The sequence below is a fragment of the Cucumis melo genome, chromosome 12, assembly GCF_025177605.1.
Source record: "Cucumis melo cultivar AY chromosome 12, USDA_Cmelo_AY_1.0, whole genome shotgun sequence".
NCBI classification, from domain to species: Eukaryota; Viridiplantae; Streptophyta; class Magnoliopsida; order Cucurbitales; family Cucurbitaceae; genus Cucumis; species Cucumis melo.
In genome coordinates, this window is record NC_066868.1 from 26944945 (window position 1) to 26972287 (window position 27343).

A 27343-nucleotide genomic window follows, 5' to 3' on the forward strand; every position below is an offset into this window, starting at 1 on the left:
TTTAAATTACAACTTTTAAGCTCCATAATAGAAAAAAAAATTACTAACTTCTTTCCTATGAGAAATCATGAAGGTAAGGTATATAGTTACCGAACTTCGTATCGTAAGAAAGATATTAGACAAGGATATGATCCACTTTAATTAGTTGAGCTAAAATTTTCAACCACTACTACAAATTAAATGCATACGTAACTTGATGTAAATTGCGTAGGAGTTTAAAGTTTCTTAGGTAAAGAATTGAACTATCGATCTTTTAAATGGTAACTAATTTGTATTTTATCTACAAAATGATGACTAAAACGATGGATAATGGTGTTTGATTAAAGTATGATTATCATTGGTATGTAGATCTCGTTTAGGTCTTTGACCCACACACAAAGCACTCCTATATGGTCTTATAGAACGTGTTTAAGTTGACCTACAAGAAAACTCACGCTATATATATCTGGTGTTAAAGTCAAGCACATATAAATACCTAATTTAGTACAATAACTTAAATTTAGACTAACAGTACTCAATATATTGTACTGCTCAAACATCGAGGTAAAGAAATAATCTAACATCCACTTGAAACACGTTTAACACTAACAATCTTAACATAGGTTGTTGAGCTTAGTTAAACTGACCCAACACTCAAAACTTTTAACATTCTATTTATGAATGTACACAACCAAAACGTCCTTATGGACTCGAGCTATGTGTTGAGCAACTTTATTTATAGTTTATAAAGAGACCCATTATTCAAAGAGAAGGTAGAGAGCTAGCTTTCATAGACTTAGTAGTATCAATTTGAAATATACCTATAGATTTAAGGAATTACTTAGGGAAAAACCCAACACTCAAAACTTTTAAAATTATTTTGAAGTATTGCTAAAAAAGGAAGATTCCTTTTGCATTCCCAATAATTACTCTCACATTTTCCATGTGCTCCTTAACATTAATTAATCATTTCCTTAAAAACAAAATTAAACCTAATTAATCTAACTCAAGAGAAGAGAACCGCCAAAACTTATATAGAATAAAAATAGCTTTTACATCATTAATTAATATTTAAACATTTTTGTATTGATTTTTTTATGCTTACACCACCATCATGTATGTATTACATATTGCATAAATAAAATAGCTAGACAATTTATTGAATTATTAATGTATCTTAAATGTGTTTTTAGAGAGGTAATTAGTGAGTTAAAAAGTAGAGATTGAAAATGAATTAGGGGTGTGAGTTGGGATTAGAGAAGAAAATGTTTTTAATTAAAAGAAAAGGATGGTTCGTGAAAGGTTCGGTTCGTTGGAGGCTGAAAAAGGGAAATTTGGGAAAGTTAAAAAAAAGAAAGGGATTTTATCCAATGGGATATTTAAAAATTATAATAAAAACAATGATATGTACATCAAAGATGTGAAGGGTTCATGAACCTCAATCAACTGATCATGGTCATGGATGCCACTTGTAGACTTTGGATACTTATTTATTATTCATTTGTTTTCTACTATAGTTTTTTTTTATATATTGTCAATTTTGTATCTTAATCAATCAATTAATTAATTAACTCCCTTAGGCCACACCCTTCTTAATTATAAATATTCATCTTAATCTTTTGCTTTCCAATCCAATTAATAATACACATTACCTCTTTCATTTGTACTTTTTATTCATTTTTCAAAAACCTCCTTACAAAAATCAATCCTTCTTGTTTTTCATCCTCAAACCCTTCGAACTAACTCATTTACAGGAGCTACGTAAAAACGATGAGGAAGTAAGTTTTGTTTTCAAAAACTAAAAATCAAATGGATATATCAAATTTGGTGCAATTCACTGTAGCCTTACATTATAATTAAGAATCAAATTTGGGTATTTGTTTGATAGTATGAAATTTAATTATCTCAAAACCAATTGATAATAAGATGAGCGGTTTATCTATTTAAAAAGGAATGTGAGTTTTATTGTTTTTTTTTGTTCAACGTGAGATTCTTAACATATTAACATACCCCTTCAAGATGATGCGTCTTTAGATTCGCCAATATATGGAATGAATTTGAATTTCATTTTATTAGACAATAGATTATGATACAATAATAAGAAGAATAGTTTTAATTTTCCCCATGACTTTTACCTACTCGTGAAGATGTTTTATACTTTTGGTTACTCAATTTGGTCATGGACGAAAGAAAAGTTCCAAAAAGAGATAGAAACGTGGAAGTATTTAAAGTGAGGAAGCAATATAGAAATGAAATTCAAAAACATAAGAGGTGTAGACAAGTGAAGAGAGATCCGCCATCTGTCCAAAACGCTCATGGGGCTGTCGTTTTACCTTCTTCTAACTTCACGACTCACACCCCATACGACATGACGTTTCATCATCATCATTATTATTATTATTATTATGACTTGAGAAAAGATATTGGTGGGGTTGGGCCTAATGGGCCAAAAAAATGAAGCATGGGTATTTGGAAACGGGCCGGCCCATTTATCCGTAGAGTAGTAAGGAATGACAGTGAGAAAATCGGCAGATGCGTGTAATTACAAATGTTGTTAGGCGGAATTGACAAATATGGTGTAATTTGTTTCAACACAACTTTACCTAAAAATCAAACGTAGTTTGTTTGTTTTCTTTTTCTTCCTCATTCTCATTTGCCACCTTGGGTTTTGCCTATATACTCATTCTCATTTGCCACCTTAAGTTTCAATTTGTTTGATGATCTAATTTCTTCTACTTTAAAAGTGTAAGCTAAATAAAGGTAAAATATTTAAAATCAAATCTTAATTATTTTTCTTCCTTAAGTGTTTTGAAAAGTTGTCAGGGAATAATGAATAATTAATCTCATCATTATCGTCATCATCATCCATGAATATTAAATTGATTACTTTGTGTAAATCCAAAAGGAAGTTGACGAGGAGGATTCTTCATACCCCACTTTTCCATTGCTCTTGATTCAACATTACACCTCAGATTCACTTACCCTTTTCTTCTTCCTTCTTCCTCTGTTCCACTCCAGAATTTCTAGTTACAACAGAGCTCCAGTTTGTTGATCCATGGCGTCCTTCAACCTTACCCAATTCAGAACTAAAAACCCAATTCCCAACCTCGCTCTGAATCCGTCCCGGACGGGTTTGACTCGACCAACTAGACTTGGGTTTAGAGTGGTTGCCTCCGGCAAGCCTCAGGCGGAGCCCGATCTCAGTGTGACGGTCAATGGGTTGAACATGCCCAACCCGTTTGTAATTGGGTCGGGTCCGCCAGGAACTAACTATACGGTTATGAAGAGAGCATTTGATGAAGGTTGGGGGGCTGTGATTGCCAAAACTGTAAGTTTTCTCGCTCTCTTTGATTCTGTTTGGTTACTGAGAAATAAGGAAATATTGATTGGGAAATTATGTCTTTGATGAAGTTGTGAAATGTAATTTGGGAGTATTCTTACTTTTAGATCATTTCATTTTCTCTTCCTGTACTTAGTTAATCTGATCTATTGACCACTGATTTGATTTATTGAGTTAGTGTTAATGTTAATCTGTTGCTGTTGTTAGCTTTCACAAAGATCTTTAAAATCCAAGACATAATTAGTGCAAGGAATTGGAAGAAAAGTCAATTTAGAGATTGCTTTTTATTACAAATATGATTTAACTGTTTGGACTAAGAGATTTTAAGATTAATCTTTGGCTGGAGGCTATTGGTTCGGCTATCTGTTCATTAGCTTACATTTCCATTTCATGTATAATTTTGTCTGTTAGGTGTCACTAGATGCAGCAAAAGTTATAAATGTAACTCCTAGATATGCCCGGCTACGAGCGGATTCGAATGGCTCTGCAAAGGGGCAGATTATTGGGTGGGAGAACATTGAATTGATAAGTGATAGGCCTCTTGAAACTATGTTGAAAGAGTTCAAGCAGTTAAAAGAGGAGTATCCCGATAGGATTCTTATTGCTTCAATAATGGAGGAGTATAATAAAGCTGCTTGGGAAGAACTTATCGATCGAGTCGAACAAACTGGAGTTGTAAGATTAGACTATGACCATTTTCCCATGTTAAATACCAAGAACAGGTTCATTTCATCCAATGTTGACGTCTTTTTCGACAGGATGCGTTTGAAATCAATTTCTCATGCCCTCATGGCATGCCCGAACGGAGAATGGGTGCTGCAGTTGGACAAGATTGTGCACTTCTGGAAGAAGTTTGTGGATGGATTAATGCAAAAGCTACAATACCTGTTTGGGCAAAAATGACCCCCAATATCACTGACATTTCACAGGTATTTTTGCTCCGACATTTGGAAGATCACATTATTCTTGGAGCTGTGTTCGTCTTGTTATGGGACAAACTCTTTTGCTGATGACGATAGTCGATAGTCAATAGTCGATAATAATATGATATATAGGCTACAACTCCTCAACAAACATGGCATCGGTACATAATTTGTTTGTTGGACGAAGAAGTTCTATTTTTGAATCAGACTCAACATTTATGAATAATTAAAATGAAATCTATTCTATAGTGATAGCTATGGGAATAATTTGGATAACTGTTCTATGATTGCATGTGCTGATCCAACTGATGAATCTTCACTTCTTTTTGTTGTATGGTATTAATTGAATTGAATTTTCATGTAATGCTTCTTCTTTTATAAAGCCTGCAAGGGTGGCTCTGAAATCAGGATGTGAGGGAATAGCAGCCATCAACACGATCATGAGTGTAATGGGAATTGATCTCAAAACCTTACGTCCCGAGCCTTGTGTTGAGGGGTTTGCTAATTCGAACTTTTGAACTCTTCAATAGACAATTGTTGTGTATTGAATTGCATAAATCTTACGTCCCGAGCCTATTGTTCAGCTAAAACTTTTGATATGCATCAATCTTTATGTTGTTAGGTATTCAACTCCAGGAGGCTATTCTTCCAAGGCAGTTCATCCTATTGCTCTTGGGAAAGTGTTGAGCATTGCAAAAATGATGAAGGCAGAATTTAACGATGGAGACTACTCTCTTTCTGGCATTGGGGGTGTCGAAGCTGGTGGAGATGCTGCCGAGTTTATTCTACTCGGAGCAAACACTGTCCAGGTATGGCGAGAGATTGTAGCATATGATTTCCTAATTCATACAGCATAACAATGATTATTAACGTTTCGACTACAACTAGTTCATTTGACCAAGCTCGAGCAAGTAGTAGTCTGCCTTTTGTTTTGGGAAAGATTTGTATTCTGAGAAAATTGAATTCAACTCCAGGTATGTACAGGAGTGATGATGCATGGGTATGGCCTTGTAAAGAAACTATGTGCTGAGCTTCAGGACTTCATGAAACTTCACAACTTCTCATCCATTGAAGACTTCAGAGGGTAAGTTAGGAGGTTGAATTTCAATAGTTCTTTATAGAATTTGACTCCGGTCCCTCAAACATTGGTCACGTTAATGATTTTGGGGGTGAAACAGGGCTTCTCTTCCATATTTCACGACCCACATGGATTTGGTTCGGAGGCAGCGGGAAGCAATCGAGCAGAGAAAAGCTGTGAAGAAGGGTCTGCAATCTGATAAAGATTGGACGGGCGATGGCTTTGTTAAGGAAACTGAGAGTATGGTTTCAAACTGAAGTACAGATCAATCAAACCTTTGCTTCGCTTTGTCATTGGAAATAACAAAAAAATGGTGTCTTTGTATCAGAGTAAAGTTTCTTTTCTCTTTCCCTCTTAAAGGGTGACGAATAAATGTATTATTACAGTAACAGTTTGATTTTTCGTATGATAAACTTTTGTAGATTGGATACGTGAAGGAATAATAGCAATTTGTTATAGACAAAAATCATTCTTCAATAATCCATCTAACTATCTCTAATTCATCCCAAGTCATTGATAGAAGGATGGATCCCACATTCTAAAAAGAATCGGACAATGGGAAGCCTTTGTTGATGAATGTTGAATCAAGTCTTTCCGTAAAATTCTTGTTTTCAACTGGCCAGCAATCTTTTCAAATACTCATATCTGCTGGTATAAGAGTATAAAAGTTGTTTAGGATGTTGGGTCGGATTTTGAAATTTAATTTAGTGAAGTTAAGAAATTGGTGTTTGGAGTACAGGGTTGGTTAGTTTGAAAATGAGAAGATTTTGTTGGAGATCGAGTTAAATTATTAAGTAGATGATAGTGTATAATTTTTCCTTTTTTGTAATTAAAAAAGAAAAAAGAAAAAGCTTTTCTAGTGTTTTCTTTTTTTCTCTTTTTAGTTTTTGTTTAACCCTTCAACTGTTCACCTATTTTTCCAAATTAAAACTTTTACTAAGAATTATTATACATATATGTTGCTGTGTAAGGATGTGATCATGAATGTGTACGAGAGAGTGACAACTATGGCCAATGATGAGTCTTTTCTGGTGTAATCAAAAGAAATTTATGAACGTTCATGTCCAAAGTAAACAATATCATACTAATAAGAAGATAATAAATTATTACACTCGTTATATTTTTTTAGGATTGTTTTTATGCACGAGTTTGTTTAGTTTGACTATATGCACAAAGAATTAATAGCAAGGTAAATTATTACATAAAGCGATTGTTAAACAATATGAATCATGTTAAAGTTAATCATAATTCGTAGTAGAAGTTAATCGTGTGAATGTAGACCTCTAATGAGGATTTGGACAAGTAATATCCATTGAAGGAAGTTGGATTTAGTTACCATTACCATAAATGAGACGAGAGTAATCATCGACAATGATTGTCATCGAAAAAAATATGTTTTTTTAAAAGACAAGGCATGAAATAACAGAGGATACAATTCCATTCACAGTGAAAAGGATTTATGTATTATGTCTTTCTTAAGAATTAATAATAATACAAAATACAATTATTTTCCCCCCAAACCTGGAGGGAAACAAAACAAATACCAAAGTTATGCTTCCCTCATACATATAAAAGAAGAAGAAGCAGCCGCAGCTAATGAAGAAAACGATTTTTTCAACTTATCATCAAAATGCCCTATTGTGTGTTGTAAACACCTACACTCTACAATAATTATTCTCTCAAAAAACAAGTATTACCAAATACCTACAAACTTACTTTCAAACTCAAACCACCTTGTGAGAAAACATTCGTTACAACATCGAATACAAGGACAAGAAGGCTGCATCGAAGATCCGAACAAGGCTCGCAATTGATGGATGATACCTTATCCATTGGTCTTTTCAGTCGTAAGCCTTCTCCCAATCATCTGCTACTTCGGACATGTTTGTTCCGTCATCTGTTACAACCTGCATCACTCCTCCGGAGCTCAAACTCCTACTCGTACTTGATTCAGATCCTAAAGAGGAATTGCCTACTCGATTCCCAAGATTGTGTTCAGAAGATTGAGTGGAAGAACTCACAGATGGTTCAGTGTCTAGTGCGTGCCACCGGTTAAGTGAAGCAGAAAATGGAGCTGCTTCTCTTTTCCATACGGATGCCTGCACGTCGATAGATGGACCGGACCATTCTTCATCACCCCATGAAGTGTCCTTCCAACTAGAATCCTGAACTACGGCTCTTTTCCATGGATTGCTACTCTTCGATGCACCTTCCTTTGCATTCTCTCCTCCACCCCAAGCATTTGTATTAGATGATGCTGATGCACCACCATTCTGAAGAAGACTGGCTCCATGATACGCTGTACCATGATCCAATCTTCTCATTGCTGTAGCCGCTCGAGCCGGATCGCTGAAGACAGCCAAAGCATTCTTGTCATTCAACCATACTAATTCGCATTCACCACCAAACCTCAAGACTAATGCACTTATGTCTGATTCCCTCGGCAAATCTGGAAAAGAAACAACAAGCCGAGGATCCATATCTACTAAAGGATCGTAAGGTGGTGGATGTAGAGTACTTGTAGTTGTTGAGCCCTTGATACCAAGCACCCGAGGTGGGACTTTTGATTTAGGAGTAACATGAATGGTAATGAAACGTTTCGGCTCCCAGCCAACAGAATTGATCGCAACCTTCCACCTCTCAGCAATCAGCCTGACAGCATCTCTCTTATCCTTAGGCATTGGACAGAAAACATGAACTTTAAGGCCCCCAATTCCTCCTCTATTCTTTCCAAGGACCAAGAATTTGCATCTCTCCTCCACGGCCAATACCCATTTTGAATCACGTCTAAAGAGGTCTGCAAGCAATTCAGTAGCAGAACTATCTCCGAAATGAAGGGCATCCAAATTTGGGGGAGTGATATCAAAAGCATCTGCAAGAACCCGATTCCTCTCTAGCTTAGAGCATTCCTCATCACATGTCAGTTTTCGCTGTCCTAGTGGAATCTTTTTGCCAGTTGCCTCAATGGGTTGAAGCGGAACAGGTAATTTTTGGATAATCGAAGCGTACAGAGTATCAGTATTAAAACCAATACTGCTCCCTCCAGCATCGCAAGGAACAGATGCTGTTATTCGGCCACATGAACAAGTGATGACAACAGGGAACTCACATCTTGCATCAGGGCAAGGAGCAGATGGGTGACATGGCGCAGTACATGTATGCCTACAATCTCTTCGAGGTGCACCACATGTCTGTCCACATGAAGTTTTCTGAACCGAATCAGATCCAGCAACAGTGTCACAAGGTGGCGGGTGACAAGTTCTGTTGCAGGCATGCATCCCACACTGCCTAGTTTTCCCACATAGCTTGTTGCATCTAATGTCCCTTGAGCCGCAAGGAATGTTTCTTAGGACTACATGTCCACCGATGCACTCCTTGGCTATCGGAACTGTACAGGGTGGGCAGTCACCAAAGTGGCAACTATGAGTAGAACTATGGCCACATGGCTGAGGTACCGAACATGGGAGTTGACATGATGGGGGTGGCGTTCCACAAGGCAGTGGTGGAGGAATTGAAGTTTTACCACAAGCACACGTCAAGTCTGTGAAGATTGTCTCGGGACATGGAGAGCAATGGCCACTATGACACAGTGATTGACAAGAGTGCTGGCGACACCTTAGTTTCTTCCCACACCTCATTACGCAAAAGTGTGGATCCCAATCTCCTAAATGGTTATAGCTGGAGTTTGATAAAGGACAGCATCTCTCACTGCACCTGTGCCTTCCACAATTCTTCTTCCACTCGCATGGCTTTTCACAAGTGAATATGTCAGTTGGGCTGGAAGTCTTGTAGCATTCCACATTACGAGAAGTTGATCCACATCGGCATTTTTGAACAACTTGAACCAAGCAAGGTGCACAATCTCCAGCGTGACAGACCTCCTTACAACGATGCTTCCCACAAGGTAATAGTTTCTCACAAAGCTCAGAACATGTTGGGATTGGGTCCAAACAACTTGTCCGTTCGTCCTGCAATCGTGTTTTCCCACAATAACATGTCCTAATCATGTCAGGCATCAACTCACAGCCTCCACAGGGTCCTGGATGACAAATTTCACGGCAGACATGATTGCCACAGTTTAGACTCTTCCCACAGATGGAGCTACATGGGAAAACACCATCTTCTGTATTTACTTCACCCTTCAAAGTCATGCTTCCACAAAGAACAAGCTCTTTCTTTTTCTTGCAAAAGCAAGAGGCACTAACTTGAACCTGGCAAGGATCGCAAGTACCCACATGACAAATTTTTTCACACCAGTGACGTCCACAATCCAGGAGTTTTTCACAACGCTGCCCACAAGTTAAAGTGGATTTCCTATCTGAACAACGTGTTGTTATCAACTTCTTGCCACAAGGGCATAAACGAGGAGGAGCAAATGCCTTGCAAGGAGGGCAGGGACCTGGATGGCACTGCAAGACACAATTATGGGGACAAAGATCCTCCTTGCTTCCACCAGCAACCAGCATCTCTCGATCAAGTGGCTTGCCACATGGTTCCCCACACGAATGGGGGGTTAAATACAAGTCAGAAGGGGGATCCTGCCTTTTACCACAGAAACAAACATATCGAATCTCCTTTGAAGAGATAAGCTGGACAGATTGACATCCAGGACAACGCCAATTTAATCCCTGATTCTTCTCAGCAACCAAGTCGGTGGAAGTGGGTGCTCTAGCCCATTTCTTGATGCAAGTTAAATGAAAAATGCAAAAGCAGCTTGAACAAGACCATATGGGTGCAGATCTCCGCACCATATCATAACAAATCATGCACTCAACAGTGCCCTTCGTCAATTTTTCCTGAATTTCATGAACTAGTTGAGGCAAGTTGGAGATTCTCAACTCCTTTTCACCCTGATCCCCACTTTTCTCCTTGTCTTTTTCCTTGTCTTTTCTCTGATTCCTTCGGGGACCCACATAAACCCTTTGACCATGATTACCTCTGTCTCGATAAACTGGATGAGGAGGACTAGAATTTAGCTCTAGCCCATTCCGATTATCATTCGAATTAACGTTCAGTGGCCGATTCACATGAATATCCGTTGTCTCAGTTGTAGTTGTGGTTGTTGTAGATCCTCTAGGTACCCACTCTTTTCGAGCACTTGATGCGGGAATCCTAGACCTATCCTTCCGCACATTTCGGACATTTGAGCTCATATTCTGCAATCAAATAAACCAAAAAAAAAGGGTTAATCAATATTCAATACTGTATCAATGTCAACGAGTTACAATCGCAGTGCATCTTAACATGGGAAATCTTCCATTACGAATAATAAGAAAAACGCTTTTGTTCCAATAACTATCAAGATGAACGAAACCAAATGATCAAAGCATGCTGTGATGGTAATAATAAAAATTTCATTCTTGCTCTCTAATAATCTATCTTATTCTTACTCTAATAAATTTGTTGATAACATACAAAATAAACTGAAGAATTACGATTCGGAATGATCAACTGAAGTTAAAATTCACCTACAGAAACAAGGATAAAGATTGAGCCACCATCAACAGTATTGAAGAGCACGTTTTGGATTTTGATACACAAAATTTTCCCTCTTAATCCACATTTCTTTTCCACGCCCTTTCACTAAAAAAATTCAATCTAATATATCTGTATTTCTAAAATTCTTCCTTTCTCCTTTCTCGTCCCCCATTCCTCCATATACACACATAGAGAGAGAAAGAATAGGAGATGAAAACGCGATTTGGAAAAGGGGAAAATGAGGATCAAATCAACAGGAAGAACAATGAAGCCCTAGGCGCAGTATGAAACAAAGACTTCGACAAAAAGAAAGAGAAAAGATATAGAAGGAGAAAAAAAAAGGAAAAGATGATGAAAACCTGATGGAAGAAACTCCGAAATGGCGGGAGAGGGCGGTGATTGTGGTGGCGCTTCGGCTCTGGTGATGAAATTGAGAGAGAAATGTTTGGGTTCGTTGGGTGTGAAAGAGAGGGAGAAGTGAGGTGAAGGAAGCGGTTTTGAAGGATTTATATGGAAGCGAGTGGGTTCAGCTTGTGGTCGCTTCGCTTGGGGCGTAAGGAAATGGTCCCCCTCGCACACCGCCACTCGATTCATATGCGTGGTCCGCACTCGGCTCTACCATTTCCCCCCCTCCCCCCTTTTACTAATCCATTTTTATTAGGTTTAAATCATGTTTTCTTACTTAAAAACTTTTTACCTTAACTTTTATTTTGGTTCAAACACCTCTTCTGTTCTTGCGGTTGAGATTTTGTTAAGAAATTTGGTGAAATCAAAACTAAGATTGAAATAATTACATTAATAACAATCCATATAAAAAAAATAAATTAATTAATAAGATGAATTTAAAGTCTTAAGTTTTAAAATATAAAAACACATTGTTGATCGAATAAATGATCGAGGTAAGTTTTTCTTTGAAAAAATACAGAGTTTAAGGATCAATATAGAATTTAGCCGTTATTAAATAATAGATCAATTAATTCCTTTTTATCTAGTTAAATAATCAAAACTCGAGAAATGAACTTTAAAGGAAGTTCGGTGATCTTTCAATTCCTGAGATAATGATTTAAATGTTGTGACGAACGAGATTTTTTCGAATGCTCCCAAAACGTCATTAAATTCTTTAATAAAGAATTAAGTCTCGATAAGGTTAGTGGACTCATTATTCAGAAGTTTGATCAAATCCACACTATTCTATAATAGTCGAATGGAATATAAAAGACTTTTAATAGTTGTCTTACATTTTTAGAATATTAATACTATACCAATTAATTACTCGCAACCCGTACGATAATTCTCGTGTTCTAGAATCGTTTACCTACTAAACTTAGTATTAATTTCATCCATGAGTTTTTGTTATTTTAACTCTTATTTTCTTTTAAATCTATGAAGCTTAGTTTATATATTTTCATTGTATTTGGTTCATCCAACTTTTCTTTTCCTTTCTTTTGTCAAATTCAACTCTTATCCAATCTCCAATTCAAATTCAACTCAAATTCATTTTTTTTTTCCAAAAAGGTTGAAAGAATAAGAACTTTAAATTTCTGTTTAATAAGATTTAATTTTTTAAAAAAAACAACTGTTGACTACATCAATATCATTAGATATTAATTATTATATTAATTGTTGCCTCCTACTTTACTTTATGAACAAATTACATTTCATCCCAATCAAATTCCAAGCATTTTCAATTTGTTTCTTTATATCGTAAAGTCGAATTACAACTCATTAAATGGTAAGATGTAAAGTATTAGAATTAAATATAAGAATTAAGAATTCACTTTGTTAGAAAATGAAATTATGTGCTTATTAATATACACTAATTAATACAATTAGGAAAACAACGTTTTCTTTAGACAATTTTTTTTTTTCATTTTTTCTAATTTCCACAAACACCGTTGATGATGATAATAATAACAACAACAACAACAATAATAATAATAATAATAAATACAATTAGACAACAAATTATATTTTTCGGAATTTTCTTCAGAAGGAGACTTTTTTTTCAATTAATCCATCTGTTGAAGCCACAAATTTTTTAACGGCCAAAATAAATTAAAAAAAATACTAATATCCGATAGAAATAAATAAATAAGATGAACAATCGAAAATTTCCTCTTCTTTTAGTTCAAACAAACCAACTTTGGAATAATTATCTAAGAAATTTTATATTCTCCATATGAACAGTCTCGAAGGAATTCGAGAGTTTGAGTAATATCATATTATAAATTATAAGAAAGAGAAAGAAAAGTAATATACAAAATTCAAAATCCAGAAACCAAAAACCTCTCTAATTAAAAATTAAGAACAGCAATATTTACATAAACTAGGAAGGAAGGAAGGAAGAAGGGAGACGAAATAAGCCCCAAAATATCTCTACCGGAAACAATCTCCTTCTACGAATCCCCCACCGAAATAGGGCGGCCGGAGATTCCAAGCGGCGAGCGAGAGATCTGGCGGAAGGCGGCGGTCGGCGGTCTGATCTCCGGTTGTCCAGGTCGCCAATCCATGATCGTCTCGGATTCCTCTTTGATCTTCCTCACCTGACTATGAACAGGAAACGGAACTTCAATCTTCTCCGTACTGTTCCTCTCTCTCATATCCGAATCGATCTCCATCCCAACAAACCCAAAAAGAAAAAGGAAAAGAAAAAGGAAAAAAAAAAAAAAGCCCTAAGTCGAAGAATCCGTTGGAATGATGTGTAGAACGAACGGAGAAAGGTTTAAGAAGGTGAGGGGATTTATATAATAAGAGAGAACGAGACGTAAGAAGGGAGGGAAGGATGGAAGTTGGGTGAGGAAATGGGAAAAGCGCAATCCGATTTTGAATTAGGCGACTGCTTTTGACCGATACGATACGAAACGGAACGGAACCGGCCATCCATTTAAATAAATAAATAAATTTGTTTTGGAATCGCCTACGACGCGTCGTACTCGATAAATATCTCTCGATTTCTCGAGGCCGTTGGTGTGGACCCCATAGGTTTATCAGCTTACACGTGGCATCGTGGGTTGATTTTTTGTTATTTATTTATTATGGTAAGTAAGTAAGTAAGTAAGTAGCTGATTAATTCGTTTAATTCCGCTATTACCAATTTGACCCTTTCTTTCTTACCAAATTACATTTTATGATTTTGTATTTCGATAATTATATTATTTGTATAAAGTTTAAAGGTGTAATTACAAATCACATTATATTTGAATCATATATAACTCGTTGAATAAGTAAAATCTTATCTATTTATCAATAAAAATCTACCTAATCAAATTGAAAGAGAATCTACGACCTTAAAAGTTTGTGATGTTTTTCTCTTTTGAACTTTTGTACTAAAAGAAGAATTTGACTTTTATACGATTTATTGTTAAATAAAATATCAAAAGCTATAGATATTTAAAGTTTTCGAAATAATTAAAACACAAGCTTTTAAGGTTTAAAACTAATTAATTTATTTTTGAATTAGTTGTGTTTTGTTAATACAAAAGATTGGGTTATAGGAAATTGTAAGCTTTGACAATTCTATGTGTAGTGAAATATTGGGTGATGTTATTGGACATTAATTAGGTATAGACTCATTTTAAGGGAGAAATCGGGTCAAGCTGACTATAAAAGATTGGTTCAAAAGAATTGAAATTTGGGAACATATTGATTTTGTGTTATATTGAATATTTTTGTATGAAAAAATATATCATATTCCACATGGGACGAATAAGAATATTTGAAGGTCAAAAAGTCAAAGTCAAAAGTCAAAGCAAAAAAATTCCCACAATGTGTTGCCTTTGTTTGTTCCAACCAATACATGGAAAAATCCTACTTCTTATACACATTTGGTTATTAAATAATTAATCCTACTTCATGTATATATGTATATATATAAGCTTAAAGATAAACTAATGGGAAAAGAAGTGTAGTGTAATGTTTTTGACTTTCAAATTTTGCATCTAAACCACTTTTAAGTTTAATTTTTTTTAATATTACAAAACGGTTTGAATTTGAATTGAACTTCTTAAATTATGTGTTATTTATTTTTTATTTTGATCAACAATGTGTAGATTGAGATGATTGAACTGTAAAATTTAAAATGAGCTATGCTCGAGTTGACCAAATTTGTCAAAATTATTGTCCTTGAAGTGTGTCGCTACTTGTTTAGGCTTTTGGGTTTTAATGTGTATCTTTTAATTTTATTTAGAGAAAAATTATTGCTTTAATGGTATACTGCTAGGATTTTCATGGTATTGTTATTAGGTCCTTAATTGACTTCACGATACTATTAGAACCTTAAACGATAGATACTGTAGGTTCTTTGTAAAAGTTCTCTATTGTTTGAAACCTCAGTAAGATTGTTGTATCACTATAGATTTATTCTTTGCATCATAATAGCTTCATGATATAGGACTTTCATGAGTTTTTCACGAGATTTTGGAACTTTCTATTAGGTCCTTCATAATACCACAAAAACCTCCATGGATCATTAGTTATATAATATTAGGTTCACTATAGTCTTGTTAGGTCATCTAAACAGGTTTTCCATGGTTCTTCGATGTTACTATTAAGACTTTTCGTACTACTGCTATGTTCTCTATTACTCTTCCACGTTACTATACTAAATCCTCCACCGTACTACTAGGGTCTACATGGTACTACCAAGCCATCATCTACAAAATTGCTCCATGGCGTACCACTAGGATTTCTACGAGTACTTTTGAGATCCTTCATAGATACTATGCGAACTCCATAAATCTTATTAGGTCATCAAATCTTTTGACTCCCTCATGGACCCTTTTATGGTTTTGCATAGGTTCTTTAAGCTCTGTCATAGGTTCTTTGAGCTTCCACATGTCCTCTCAGTTCTCTAATAGATTCTCTTAACTACTCTTGCCATTTTTTTTATTCCATATAAAGAAATTTAGTCCACCTAGGAAATTGGTGCTAAACAATTAAATTTCAATAGAAAACATTATTGAAGTTTGCACATTTATCGAAAAATCTTATGTTACAAATCTAATCGTAAAAACAAGAACTTTAACTGCAACGAGTTAACTTCACACTTTAAAGTTTAAACCTTTTTAGATTATAGTAATACAACAACGCCATAAGAGTTCCTAAGAAAAGTAAAATCGTAAAACCACATTTAAAAGGAAAACTCAAAACGGGAAAAACTAAAATTATAAAAGGAAGAGTCGCTTTTTGGTGTGTGACGAAGACGTTGACGTGGCACAGACGTATAAATTTGCGAGGCGGCTAAGTTTTCACAAAGGAATAAATAAATGGCAACAATAACACGTGGCAAACACCCAACGGGCGTCGTTTCAATTGCGTGCAGTTTCAACCCAAAGATTTGGTGATAAGTAGTGGAGACGTGGCGGCTTATGGTTGGTCCAGAAATGCTTGGTATTTACACATATGAATGGGTGTGTGACTTGGTGTCTTAATCATATTGATTACATGGAGTGGTTAATAAGCATTGCTATCGACAAAATCTCTCAATCCCATTCTTTTTCTTTTTTAATTAATGAATGATTCTCTATTTGGTAATGCAATAATCACATGCTAATCATTGAAATCGTTTTGATTGATAGATGATTATAATTGCTCTCTGGTTCAATTTTAGAAAGAATGAAAGAAAGATGTCAAAATACTTTAAAATGGGTAAGCAATTTCGAGAAACACTCGAGTGTTTTGGCAGAGCAAGTAATTTGATGAATTGAATGAAAATGGATCGTGTGTTTGGTTGTTGAAAATGTATGAATTGAAATATAAACATTAAAGACATAAAAAGGTCACTTATTAGTTTGAAAGCAATAAAACATGCAATAATAGGTCAACTAAATTTCTATTTAAACAATTCATTATGGAAAACAGAGAGAAAAAACAGAGAAAACGTATTTGAAAAGAAAAATTAGTTGGAAAAAAAAAAACGTGTTTGTAAATACTAAAAAATTCTGTACAAACAAACCTAATTCTTCCATATTTTAGAGTGCATTTGAATTGACTTTCCAAGTGTTTATAAATACTCTACGTATATTTTCTATCAATAATCTAATAACTCAATCATCCATAAACTTTTTCTTCACAAATTTCCAAACAGTTTCTTTTCAACAAAGGATCGAATTGAAAATTATAGAATAATAAAGTTAAAATTAAGAATGAATCATCAAAAAATTTATGTGCTAGTATACACTTCTCCAGATAAACATATGGTAATAATTAATGTATGTCCAATCACAACCATTTCCTCACCAAAAATAAAAGTTGGTAGCCTAATCTATGAATAAATTACTCTCCATATTGCCCCGTTCAAGACTTTCCCTATGCTACAAAACTTAGATTACAACATCGCATATGGTACCAAACTCTTTAAAGAATATCAGCTCATAAATGAATCGATGGTAAGACTAATATGGATATAGTTCAACTATGTCATCTCGACTATGGGGTCAGAGCTTTGAATCCATAAGCTAGTATCTTACAAATTGTCTTTCATCCTCCACATTCTTCCTTCCATAAGGATTGTTCTCACTGAATCTATTCCTGCTGCCTTCTACTTTACGCGTTTTCTTCCTCAATTTTGAGGCACTGTTGTCAATGTTAAGGTTGACCTTTGGAGGATTTGAAAAGCAAAACGAAGCAGCAATGGCCTGTTCACATATAACTGCAAGTGTAAAGATAGAAAACTTCCCCAATCGAGTTACACATATTCAAGCACAAAAGATTTTGACGTCTGACAATAAACTTATTTAGACTAAAACGTGTATCCAACCAAATTTTAGTTAGTGAAGCTTCTTACTAAGATCTTAGAGAAAATGGATAAACAGTACCTGAAGATCAAGGCGGTGGACATTGAAAATATCTTTCATAGAGTGTGAATTGTAAGCTAATAAATAGGTTCTGTAAGCATCTTTAGCTGCCTTGTTCAAATGATAATTACTGCCAACCAGCTTCTCCTACATCATTCAATATTTTAAAGTTAAGTCCCTGTTCTTGAGTGGTACTGGTGAGAACACAAACAAAAGGGAAATGAGTTTACCAGGTGAGACTGCACGTTGGCCAGTTTTTTATCACTAAACTCGTACTCTTTGACAGGAACTTTTGCTGCCTGGCAATAGAATATGAACCACACACACAATATATTAAAAAGGGCAGAACACTAAGTGAAACTATTCCCCACATGCAAAAAGTCAGCGAAGAACAGAAGTTTAAAATATCATATGCTTGTGGACTTCTGATGTTTCGTTTGTTTTACTCTTCTTCAGATACTCCTTAACCCTGAGAAAAAGATAAACTGACAGTCTGACAACAACAGTGCATTCAAATTCTATTTAAATTTATAGGAAAATTTTTTAACCTTTAGATAGCGAAGAAACTGAAGCTCTTCGGGAATCAAGAATAGTAGTGCATTTCCTTTGCTGCCTTCACCTCGAGCTGTTCGACCAACCCTGTGAATATATTCCTAAAACCAATAATTTTAAACAACGGTAAACTCAATTAGTACAGGAATACCAAAGATACTATATAGGTCATGAACGAAATTGAGTAGCAACTAACACCTTGGGTTCATCTGGAGGATCGTACTGCACAATCCAATCCTGAGACACACGAAATGAGACATAGTTAAATGGCTTTTAATAAGAAAATATGACCACCAAGACAATGCAACTTTAATTTTTCTATTGGGGAAATGCATTGACATGGCTAAAAAAGAGGAAAACTCACAACAGCGGGGATGTCAAGTCCACGTGCAGCAACATCAGTACATAGTAGGATCCCTTTCTCAGCCTTATTGAAGGCAAAGAAGGTAGAAGTTCTCTTCTGCTGTTTTTGCTTTCCATGAATATCCATGCAATCAATCTTAATGTGTCTAAGAAGGTCCGCGTGAAATGTGACAGAGTTACAAGATGAGAAGAAGACCATAACTTTCTTTGATAAACTTCTCTTCAAGAAGGAATACAGAACAATGAATCTTTTAGCACTGGGAACAACACAATAACCTTGTTGCAACCCTTCATTGGTGACCTACAATAACAAACATGTCAAACAACAAATCGAAGGAAAGGGCTAATATAAATAAACATATAAATATCAGCAGATCAGGATACCTTTGTTCTCCCATCATCTACATCAATATAAACAGGAGTTGACTGAAACGACAAGCGGACAAGATCTTCGACCTGTTTTTTTTTTTTTTTTGGATGATTAGTGGGGAGGAGAGAAAAAATCAACCCAAATGAACCAAGGAATAGAATTTCAAGGGATAACAGCATACGCATCAATGGTAGAAGAGAAGAACCCATAAGGAGAGAAAATGTATAAAAGTTGAATGCAATACACAAACCTTTTGGGTTTGGGTTGCTGAGAACAAAGCAGTCTGCCTATTCTGCAAATTGCAATACATTCAGATTGCAGTAATGCATGAGGAAAATATTGACCACCACCATAAAAAATGAAAATAACGCACTCCACCCCAAACAGCCATTAACCCATTTGCTAAGGCATCCCAGGTGATGCGGTAACTTCTATTAAATATAATAATTGTTTTTTTTTTTTTAATAGAGGAAACATAAATTTTCATTGATAAGAAAGTTTTGAAAAATCCCAATTGTTATATCGTAGATGACATAAAACAACAAAAGTTAACTACCTTTGGTAGAAGCTTTATAATTTGTTTCATTTCCTCTTCAAAATTAGTTTCCAATATCCTGTCGGCTTCATCAATTATGAGGCACTGCAAAAGAGAAGTTCAGAGAGAGAAAAATGTCACAACACTTTTGTTTAAGATTAAGGATAACATACAAGTAAATTACCAACATGATTTGATGAGTTGCACAATGCAAATCAGAACAGGAAATTGAATCTAAATCCATTTGAGGTGATGAAAACCAAATTGATTGATATTTGATAATATAGTCTATTATAAAAAAAAAATTTATCCAAAAAAACTAGAGCTGAAAAAAAAAAGAAATAAACTGAACACATGAGGAGCAGACCACATGTAGGCAGCAGCACCATCATAAAGCTAGCAACAAATTCTCAAGAATCCATAATTTACTTGGTACTGATGAAAATATTTTCCAACAAATTACATAAATAATGCGAAGAAAACGATAAACAGGCTATTGTTACCTTCAAATTCTTAAATACAAAATTTTTAGTATGCTGAAGATGGTCAAGAAGTCGACCAGGGGTTGCTATTAATAGATTGACCCCCTTAGTAATATGACTAGCCTCCGCTTGTCTGCTAGAACCACCAGTAACAATGCCAAGCGTCTGTGAATGATATTTGAGAAGCTCGTTTGCCACTTCATGTATCTGAATTATCGAACAATTGGTCAATCGGTAATAATATCAAAAGATATGAGATGGAAGGAAGGTTGAAGGAAATTAACAAGAAAAAGGTTTTGACCAAGCTTCTTCTTGTGAGGTATTAAAAGAACGTTTGGGTCTGATTTTGAGGGGTAACCCTATGGCATAGTTGATAGAACTAGTTATAATTTATAAAAGAGACATTCCTACCAAATCTTCTAGGAATGTTACGTTGTTGGGTTGCTTTGTGGCTAGTAAAAGGCTTAAAGGAAGATTTTCATTTCTTTCTTGGAACTTCTCAATTGCAAATAAAGTTCTTATTTCATTTTGAAAAAGATATAAGATTGTTAAAGATAGATCCATCTAGGGAGTGAGTACAAGTTGTGAGATGATACACGATTATTCAGCCTCTATAGTTTCATCGTCATTTTGTATCTTTATAATCATAATTCATTTTTTAGTAATACAAACTGAATCAGAATCCTCTAGTAAAAACAAAAGATTCGAAGCTCCTTTAGCATCAATATGAGGAGACATCAAATTCTGACTTATTAAAAGAGAAATGTGGGCAGGGGGGAAAATTTTCCAACCTGAATTGCAAGCTCCCGTGTGGGGCAAATAACGATAACACCAGTTCCATTGTAAGGTGTAAAAGAGATGCGCTGTAACAGCTCCACAGCAGGTATAAGAAATGCAAGGGTTTTCCCAGATCCGGTCCTCGCAGATCCAAGAACATCTTTGCCAGCCAGAAAAGGGGGAATTGCTCTATCTTGAATCTGCATTGGTTATGTCAGAAAATTTTGAGAACACTCAAGTTCATATATTAGTTTTGCTACTAAATTATAACCAACCAAGAGAACAAGAGATGAAAATTAATGTTTCGTATGCACATCAAAAAGAGAAGCCTCACAACCAGTGCACAGTTCATTAAAAAGAACTCCAACCCATGTTCGAGGGTTGAGCTAACCCCATCAAAACATATTTACAGGCAACATTAAAACACTGATTAACATGATTCAGGGGCTAAACATTTCTTTGGCATTCCCAATCACGACCTCGAAATAATACTTGCTACTTGCTTACTTCGGGTTTGAAATTGAATTCAACCTCCTCCCATTTGCCTCTTCGACAATGTAAGTAAATAAACGAGCCATTGAAAACTATAAATTCTAGCGAAAATTTGCTAATAAATTGGTCGAGCAGAAACCTGACCTGAGTCATATGCTCAAATCCCATGTCCTTAATCGCCCGGAGAGTTTTTTCCGACAATTCAAGCGAATCAAATGAAACAGTACTCATAATTCCCGACCCACCAGTCTTAACCTTCTTTTTCTGATTCTTTTTCTCCTCGTCCTTCTCCACTTGCACTTCCACACCTTCCTCTACCTTACCATCACCAGTATCTTCATGTCCTTCTTTCTTCGTTTTCGTTTTCCTCTTCTTATTCTTCATCTTCTCCTCTTCTTTCGCTTTCTCCTCCGGTACATTAACTTCAGCATCTCCTTCCTCTTCTTCTTCTTCTTCTTCTTCACCTTTCATAGAATTTTGAAGTTCCGATTCTTCGGTAGCTGTTGAAGGAGGGTTTTTCTTGGGTCTTTTCCTCCCGCGCCTTTTGTTCATTGCCTCGACCTCGGACGAGGACGGAACCGTCTCGTCCAGTACCGCCATGGCAGTCAATTCAATACCAAGTGATGATTTTCACTTACTCTAATTTTGGGGGCGGGAGGGAACGGTGTACGAGGTGCAGTAGCTAGTAATGGGCGGGAAGAGGTGGCCGAACGTAATGTAGGGTTTAGAGAAATAAAGATTGAAGAAGAAGAAGAAGAAGGTAAATTAAAATTTTGATTTTTTATTTATTTTTTTCCCTTTTGCAACAAAGAATGATTTTTTTATATGAATTTAATTAAAATATTTATAAAGTTATAATCTTAAATATTTTATTACAAAAATTCAATTATCATGCTTTCATTGTATATATTTATTAAGCTAAATATATCCTAAATATTTAACCATAACATTCAACTTTAATCGTTGAAATTTTATCAAACATATTTACAGATTTGTAAGAGTTTGTCTTTTAAACGTTTAATTTACGAAACAAGACTTGTAATTACTTTCACGAGGATTGAAGTTGGAAGAGAAAATGGTGAAGGTTTGATGACATGTTGTTCAAGCAACACGTTAGAGAGATTCAATTTCATTACATTTCACGATCTTTAATATATATTATGGTAGATGGTAGTATAGTTCGTTGGACAACAAATAGGGTCAATCTTCGTTATTGGTGGAGTTGAACTTTCTAATTGAGTTTGTCTTTTGGTTGAAACAAAAGTTACCTCTTTGTCTTTGTAATTGTTACCTAGCCATTTTCTTAAAAACAAAGTAAAAAGTTGTGCAAACAAACAAGTCAAAACTAAACTATAATTTTTAATACAAAGTCCATTGATGTAGAATGACTTACACTCAATTGTTTACCCTGGTCTATATATATGGGATAAAACAAATTTATTCTCACTTGTAGATTTGAAACACGTAAAAGACCAAATAGGTGGAAAATGATATTCAACATGGAAGATATAACAAAACAACAATGAAACCGACCTACTTAATACCATATTAGATAATCGATGTTGACCCAAAAATTTAAGTTAATGACTAAAGGCAACTTTACTAGAAGAGAGTGAAGAAAATGGTTCAAATGAGGGGTTACTATTTAAAAAAGTTGCAAAAACAAATTATCGTGCAGTTCATCACGAAACATTGATGTTCTTACAACTATACTACGTAAGCTAATATCATATTGTTATTACTTCTAAAAAAATATAATATAAATTACACGTTGAGTCCGAAAGGTGAAAAAGAATGGAGACGGTTAAAGACTTGCTCTCTACCATTATACCAATAGAAAAATTAGATATAAGCACGGTTGAACTATCGACCCCTTTTTTAACTTCACTTTTTTATGGTACATTGTGCCCTAGTGAAAAAGGTCCCTTCAATTAGTTCAACAACACAAAAAAATAATGTTTTTTTCTATAAACTTTCAACATTTTTCCAATCTTATGTTTTAATTTCACATCATAAATTAACATATTTGAAAATTTTAATATCTAATTCCATAGAACAGATTTTGAATGTTTTCGTATCATTAACACAGCACCTGGCCGTCTTAGCTCAGTGGTAGAGCGCGTGGCTTTTAACCACGTGGTCGTGGGTTCGATCCCCACAGACGGCGAGGTGTTTTTTTAAGTTTCACATAACATTGTATTTCTTTTTTTTTTTTTTATATATATAAATAAAAGAGAAAAAGAAGAAAAGCAAAAAGCTTTTTGTTGTAACTTTCAAAAAGGAAGAGAAGAAAAGGAATAAATTCTTATTACCAAATTGAAATTCCTCAATGTTTATTCCCTCTCAAAATTCAAAAATACCGAGATTTGCACATACAAAATATGACCGTTGGAGCCCCAAGTGTGTTAAACTTAACAGTTCCGTTACACAAATTGAAATGACCGCAGTAACGACGTTAGTGGGGGATCCCAATCGCGAGACCGCACGTCCTCCCACGTGCAAACGGTGACAATCTCTGAGTGAGGAACATGTCATTTTATCGTATCTCATCATCTTCCCAAATTGCTCACTAGAGAGTTCGGTTACACTGAGTTACAGTAAAGAAGAGACCACAAACGCCATGGGAAGACTTAGAGCTAAATGCGACTATGAAGATCTCAGAAACGCTCGCATTTTAGAGAATAAGGTCTCTCTTTCGATCCTTATCCTTCTTTTCCATTCTCTTTGTGTTTTGATTTGATGGAAATTTCTTGAATCAGGAGCGATTAGCGTCGTTAGGGTTGAAGAAGGCTGTAACCGAACTTCGTTCCATTATTTCATCTGCCAAGTCGGCAAAGATCCACGCGAGAAAATGTCACTACAAGCTCTCCCGAATCTCTCTTCCTCTTCGTCGTTCCGATCGATTGAAGCAGATTTCACCGGTCTCCACTCCAGTTCGTTGCCAGATTTCCCCCCGGAGGTCCGACAGATTGAAGAGGAAATTAGTTCTAGATTGTAATGAAGGTAGATCGATTGCGAAATAATTGAAAACTGTAATGTACTCGAATAGGAAATGAATGAGTTTTACCGATATTTGATTTTGCAGTGGAGGAAGAGAATGTGAATAGGCCTGCGAATGCTCCTTTAGTGAAGATCAGTAATTCGGAACTTTGGCTTTCGCCGGATGCTTCGGCACGGAGGTGTAATAGTAAGGGACGAGGGAGCGTTTATGATCCTGTTTTTGGAATCTGTTGCCATTTCTGCAGGTACAGTACATTCAAATTCAATCTTATATTATTCCAGTTCTGATGGATGGTGTTTGAAATTTAGTTACTGTGTAGGCAGAAGAAGCTATGTGGGGAAGAAGATTGCAGGAGATGTGGCGATTTTGATATGGATGAACCATGTATCGGTCAGTGATTTAAACGAAATCTATCTCTGTTATAACACAAGTACTAAGTAGTAGACGAAATGTACTGATTGTGTTTGTCTATAGGAAAAACCGATTGCTCTGTTTGTCATTCCTCCAATGGTGTCTTTTGTCGAGCTTGTCTGAAGGTCAGATATGGTGAAGGTAAACACCTCTTTACAATGCTGATCAAAATCTTTGAGATATAGAGTTAATGAAGAAATGGGGTTGTGTTATTTACCGATTAGAAATGGAAGAAGTGATTAAGAACAAGAAATGGATGTGCCCTCATTGTGTGGAGGAGAAAGGAATCAACTCATATTGGATTTGCAACAGGTTTGTTCGATTTTGAAGTCTTTAGAAACAGGGTATTGGATATTTGTTGTGTGTTCTGATTGAGGGGCTGTTTTTGCAGTTCATTGTGCTTGAAGAAACGCAAGATGGCTCCAACTGGGCTTGCCATTTACAGAGGTGATCGAAATTTTCTGTTTTAGTATGTGAATTTGATGGGTTCTTGTTTGATTTTGGGTAATCAATTTTGTGAAGTTGAATTTTGCAGCTCGGAAAATGGGGTACGAATCTGTTGCACATTTGTTAATGGATGAGCTTAAGCGAGCAGATTTACGCAGCAGATAAGCCTTCGTTCTCTCTTTTTTACTTATGATCGACTAGAGTTTCTAGTGATGTGAAGTAGTAATTTTTTGCTTCTAGTCTGTATCATATGTTTTTCACAATCATCAATACGTAAAGTAATTAGATTTCCCCAAATTCAGTTTCAAACTATCTGTTTGAGAATATTTGGATTTAGTCATCACAAGTTTTAGTTAATAATGGATTAGTAATCAATGGGCTAATTCAATGGCCATCTCAAACTCTCAAAACATGAACTTATACTTACTTCGGTCCAATTCTAATATGGTTAAGCCCAAGAGTTGGGCCATAGGGCAATTCTTGACTATTGAGTATTTGAAGGATGGGTTTGCATTTTAAGCATGTTTGTCTTCTACACCTTTTCAAGTCGATTGGTCCAATGATGATGGCGATTCACAATGCTCTCTTCTTTGTTAGAGAGAATATTCCAATCATTTGGTAGTTTGAGCTTAATTTCAATTTAGACTTAGTTTAAACCCTTGCATTGAAAAACAATTCAATCAAACTTCAAGAAAGGGGTTGAGTGTGAGTGATGAGTTTGGACAATTGGGAAAACAGATAAGAATGCATTAAAAATCAAACAAAATAATTTTTGCTTTAAAAAATTACTTGTCGTCTTTTAATAAGTCATTGGCTAATGTGCAACTGTCTTACTTAAAATACTCTTCATTTCTCTTAATTTCCCAATGCACATTTTTATTTGTTTGTTCATAAATTATAGCCTTTACATCTTGGACCATGTTTACCTCACTCCATAAGAATGACTAAATGTTTAACTTAAAACTCATATGCAGTTCCACCAAACCTATAAACAATAGTTGCATTCTAATTGACAAAACATAATTTGATTACGTTTTATGTTTACCATACAGTAATCCATAAATTGAAAAATTTAACACCAATATCAAAAGTTTATTGATATCTTTTATAAATATTCATAAAAGTTATGAATAATGGTATTTATACATAGTATGAAATATTAGAAATATTAATAGAAATATTTCAAACTTAATTTGGAAAAAAAAAAGTGAATTATTAAATTTTTAATGAGTTTTTTAATTGGGGTCTTTTAGAAAAAGAGAATGCAAAATATTTACTAGAACAATTTCGAAAAATAAAAAAACACATTGTACAATAGAAAAATACTAAAAATGTCCTGATTTGGTTATCTATTGTATCTTATTTGGTCAAATCTAAACTTTTTTTTTTCAAAATTTTCAGTTATGTTTGGTTACCTAAATTTAAATAATTCTTTAAATGAGTGATTTGGCGAAGTTTTTTTTTCTAGATTTTTTATATTTATATTTAATACACGATCTTAAACAAACAAATAACAGTTTGAAATTAAAATATATATATATATATTTGATGCACGATCTTAAACAAAATAACAGTTTAGAAAGATTGAAAGAAAGAAATACTAAAAAATCGTAGAAGAAGAGGAGGAGAAAGAGGGAAGACCAAACAAAAATATTTAAAAAAATGAACAATTTTATGCACTTTTTTATTTTTATTTTGTTATAGTAACCATAAATATTTTATGTTATATTCATAAAAATTTCCCCTTTAAATCTGTATCCATCCAAATTAATATTTGATTATCTTCTTAAAGTTGGTAATATTCATACGTCTTTTTTTCTTTTCGTGTTGCCTAAATCTTTGTCATTTATATAATATGGAGTGACAAGAAAAACAAGTAATACAAGTTTGCACAAATCTTATGTTATGGTCTAATAATTACTAACATTTATCCCACCAAATATATCAAACCCATTTTTATAATCTAAATGAAAACAAACAATATATGAATGCAATCCAAGTCAAAAATAAGGTCTGGTGGAGTATTATTACTCCTTCAAAGAACAATTCTAATGTTGTCATGATTGAAGCCAGCTGATATTTGTGTGTTTTTATTTGCATATAATATTTTTAGTTTATAATTAAACTATTTAAATGGTCTCATAATTCCTAAACCAATACATGAAAGGAATCTTCCTCTTGGTGAAACTTCAACCACTAAATATTATTCATCTTAAATAATATTTCAAAAGGGCAACTCTAATGATGATTCCTTTCACTTTTTGTGAGTTATTCTATTCCTAATCTCGTTTTATATTAGATAGTTTTAGATTATATTCAAT

At 34.7% G+C, this 27343-nt stretch overlaps 4 protein-coding genes and 1 non-coding gene across 5 annotated transcripts; 3 read left to right on the top strand and 2 right to left on the bottom strand.

Annotated features, from left to right (window-relative positions):
• The first annotated feature begins 2703 nt into the window (after window positions 1–2703).
• On the top strand, window positions 2704–5786 carry LOC103504066 (dihydropyrimidine dehydrogenase (NADP(+)), chloroplastic). The gene is made up of 8 exons (XM_008468530.3): window positions 2704–2739; window positions 2885–3307; window positions 3731–3994; window positions 4078–4248; window positions 4626–4738; window positions 4865–5051; window positions 5217–5326; window positions 5421–5786. Exons 2-8 carry the CDS (start codon window positions 3035–3037, stop codon window positions 5575–5577), a joined length of 1275 nt encoding a protein of 424 aa, XP_008466752.2. The 5' UTR covers window positions 2704–2739; window positions 2885–3034; the 3' UTR covers window positions 5578–5786.
• Window positions 5787–6760: 974 nt separating this feature from the next.
• LOC103503992 (NF-X1-type zinc finger protein NFXL1) lies at window positions 6761–11325 on the bottom strand. Its single transcript, XM_008468449.3, has 2 exons — window positions 11158–11325; window positions 6761–10476 (listed from the first exon to the last, which is right to left on the bottom strand). Exon 2 carries the CDS (start codon window positions 10471–10473, stop codon window positions 7162–7164), a length of 3312 nt encoding a protein of 1103 aa, XP_008466671.1. The 5' UTR covers window positions 10474–10476; window positions 11158–11325; the 3' UTR covers window positions 6761–7161.
• Window positions 11326–16949: 5624 nt separating this feature from the next.
• On the bottom strand, window positions 16950–21931 carry LOC103503911 (DEAD-box ATP-dependent RNA helicase 51-like). Its single transcript, XM_008468335.3, has 12 exons — window positions 21308–21931; window positions 20686–20871; window positions 19916–20101; window positions 19434–19517; window positions 19128–19169; window positions 18892–18963; window positions 18509–18808; window positions 18343–18381; window positions 18141–18245; window positions 17823–17891; window positions 17614–17739; window positions 16950–17433 (listed from the first exon to the last, which is right to left on the bottom strand). The coding sequence occupies exons 1-12, from the start codon at window positions 21761–21763 to the stop codon at window positions 17254–17256; spliced, it is 1845 nt and encodes a 614-aa protein (XP_008466557.2). The 5' UTR covers window positions 21764–21931; the 3' UTR covers window positions 16950–17253.
• Window positions 21932–23258: 1327 nt separating this feature from the next.
• TRNAK-UUU (transfer RNA lysine (anticodon UUU)) lies at window positions 23259–23330 on the top strand. The gene has a single exon. It is a non-coding gene; the product is annotated as a tRNA-Lys (tRNA).
• Window positions 23331–23376: 46 nt separating this feature from the next.
• LOC103503820 (uncharacterized) lies at window positions 23377–25405 on the top strand. The gene is made up of 8 exons (XM_008468220.3): window positions 23377–23849; window positions 23923–24166; window positions 24249–24408; window positions 24484–24554; window positions 24639–24716; window positions 24800–24887; window positions 24967–25022; window positions 25111–25405. Exons 1-8 carry the CDS (start codon window positions 23784–23786, stop codon window positions 25185–25187), a joined length of 840 nt encoding a protein of 279 aa, XP_008466442.2. The 5' UTR covers window positions 23377–23783; the 3' UTR covers window positions 25188–25405.
• Window positions 25406–27343: the final 1938 nt, after the last annotated feature.

Coding starts and splice junctions, on each gene's coding strand:
- LOC103504066 (XM_008468530.3), top strand. CDS start 3,035: ATGGCGTCCTTCAACCTTACCCAATTCAGAACTAAAAACCCAATTCCC. Junction 3,308..3,730: donor GGGCTGTGATTGCCAAAACT/GTAAGTTTTCTC, acceptor TTTGTCTGTTAG/GTGTCACTAGATGCAGCAAA. Junction 4,249..4,625: donor ATATCACTGACATTTCACAG/GTATTTTTGCTC, acceptor TCTTTTATAAAG/CCTGCAAGGGTGGCTCTGAA.
- LOC103503992 (XM_008468449.3), bottom strand. CDS start 10,473: ATGAGCTCAAATGTCCGAAATGTGCGGAAGGATAGGTCTAGGATTCCC.
- LOC103503911 (XM_008468335.3), bottom strand. CDS start 21,763: ATGGCGGTACTGGACGAGACGGTTCCGTCCTCGTCCGAGGTCGAGGCA. Junction 18,809..18,891: donor TAGATGATGGGAGAACAAAG/GTATCCTGATCT, acceptor TTGTTATTGTAG/GTCACCAATGAAGGGTTGCA. Junction 18,382..18,508: donor GACTTGACATCCCCGCTGTT/GTGAGTTTTCCT, acceptor CGTGTGTCTCAG/GATTGGATTGTGCAGTACGA.
- LOC103503820 (XM_008468220.3), top strand. CDS start 23,784: ATGGGAAGACTTAGAGCTAAATGCGACTATGAAGATCTCAGAAACGCT. Junction 24,555..24,638: donor TATGGATGAACCATGTATCG/GTCAGTGATTTA, acceptor GTTTGTCTATAG/GAAAAACCGATTGCTCTGTT. Junction 24,888..24,966: donor TCATATTGGATTTGCAACAG/GTTTGTTCGATT, acceptor CTGTTTTTGCAG/TTCATTGTGCTTGAAGAAAC.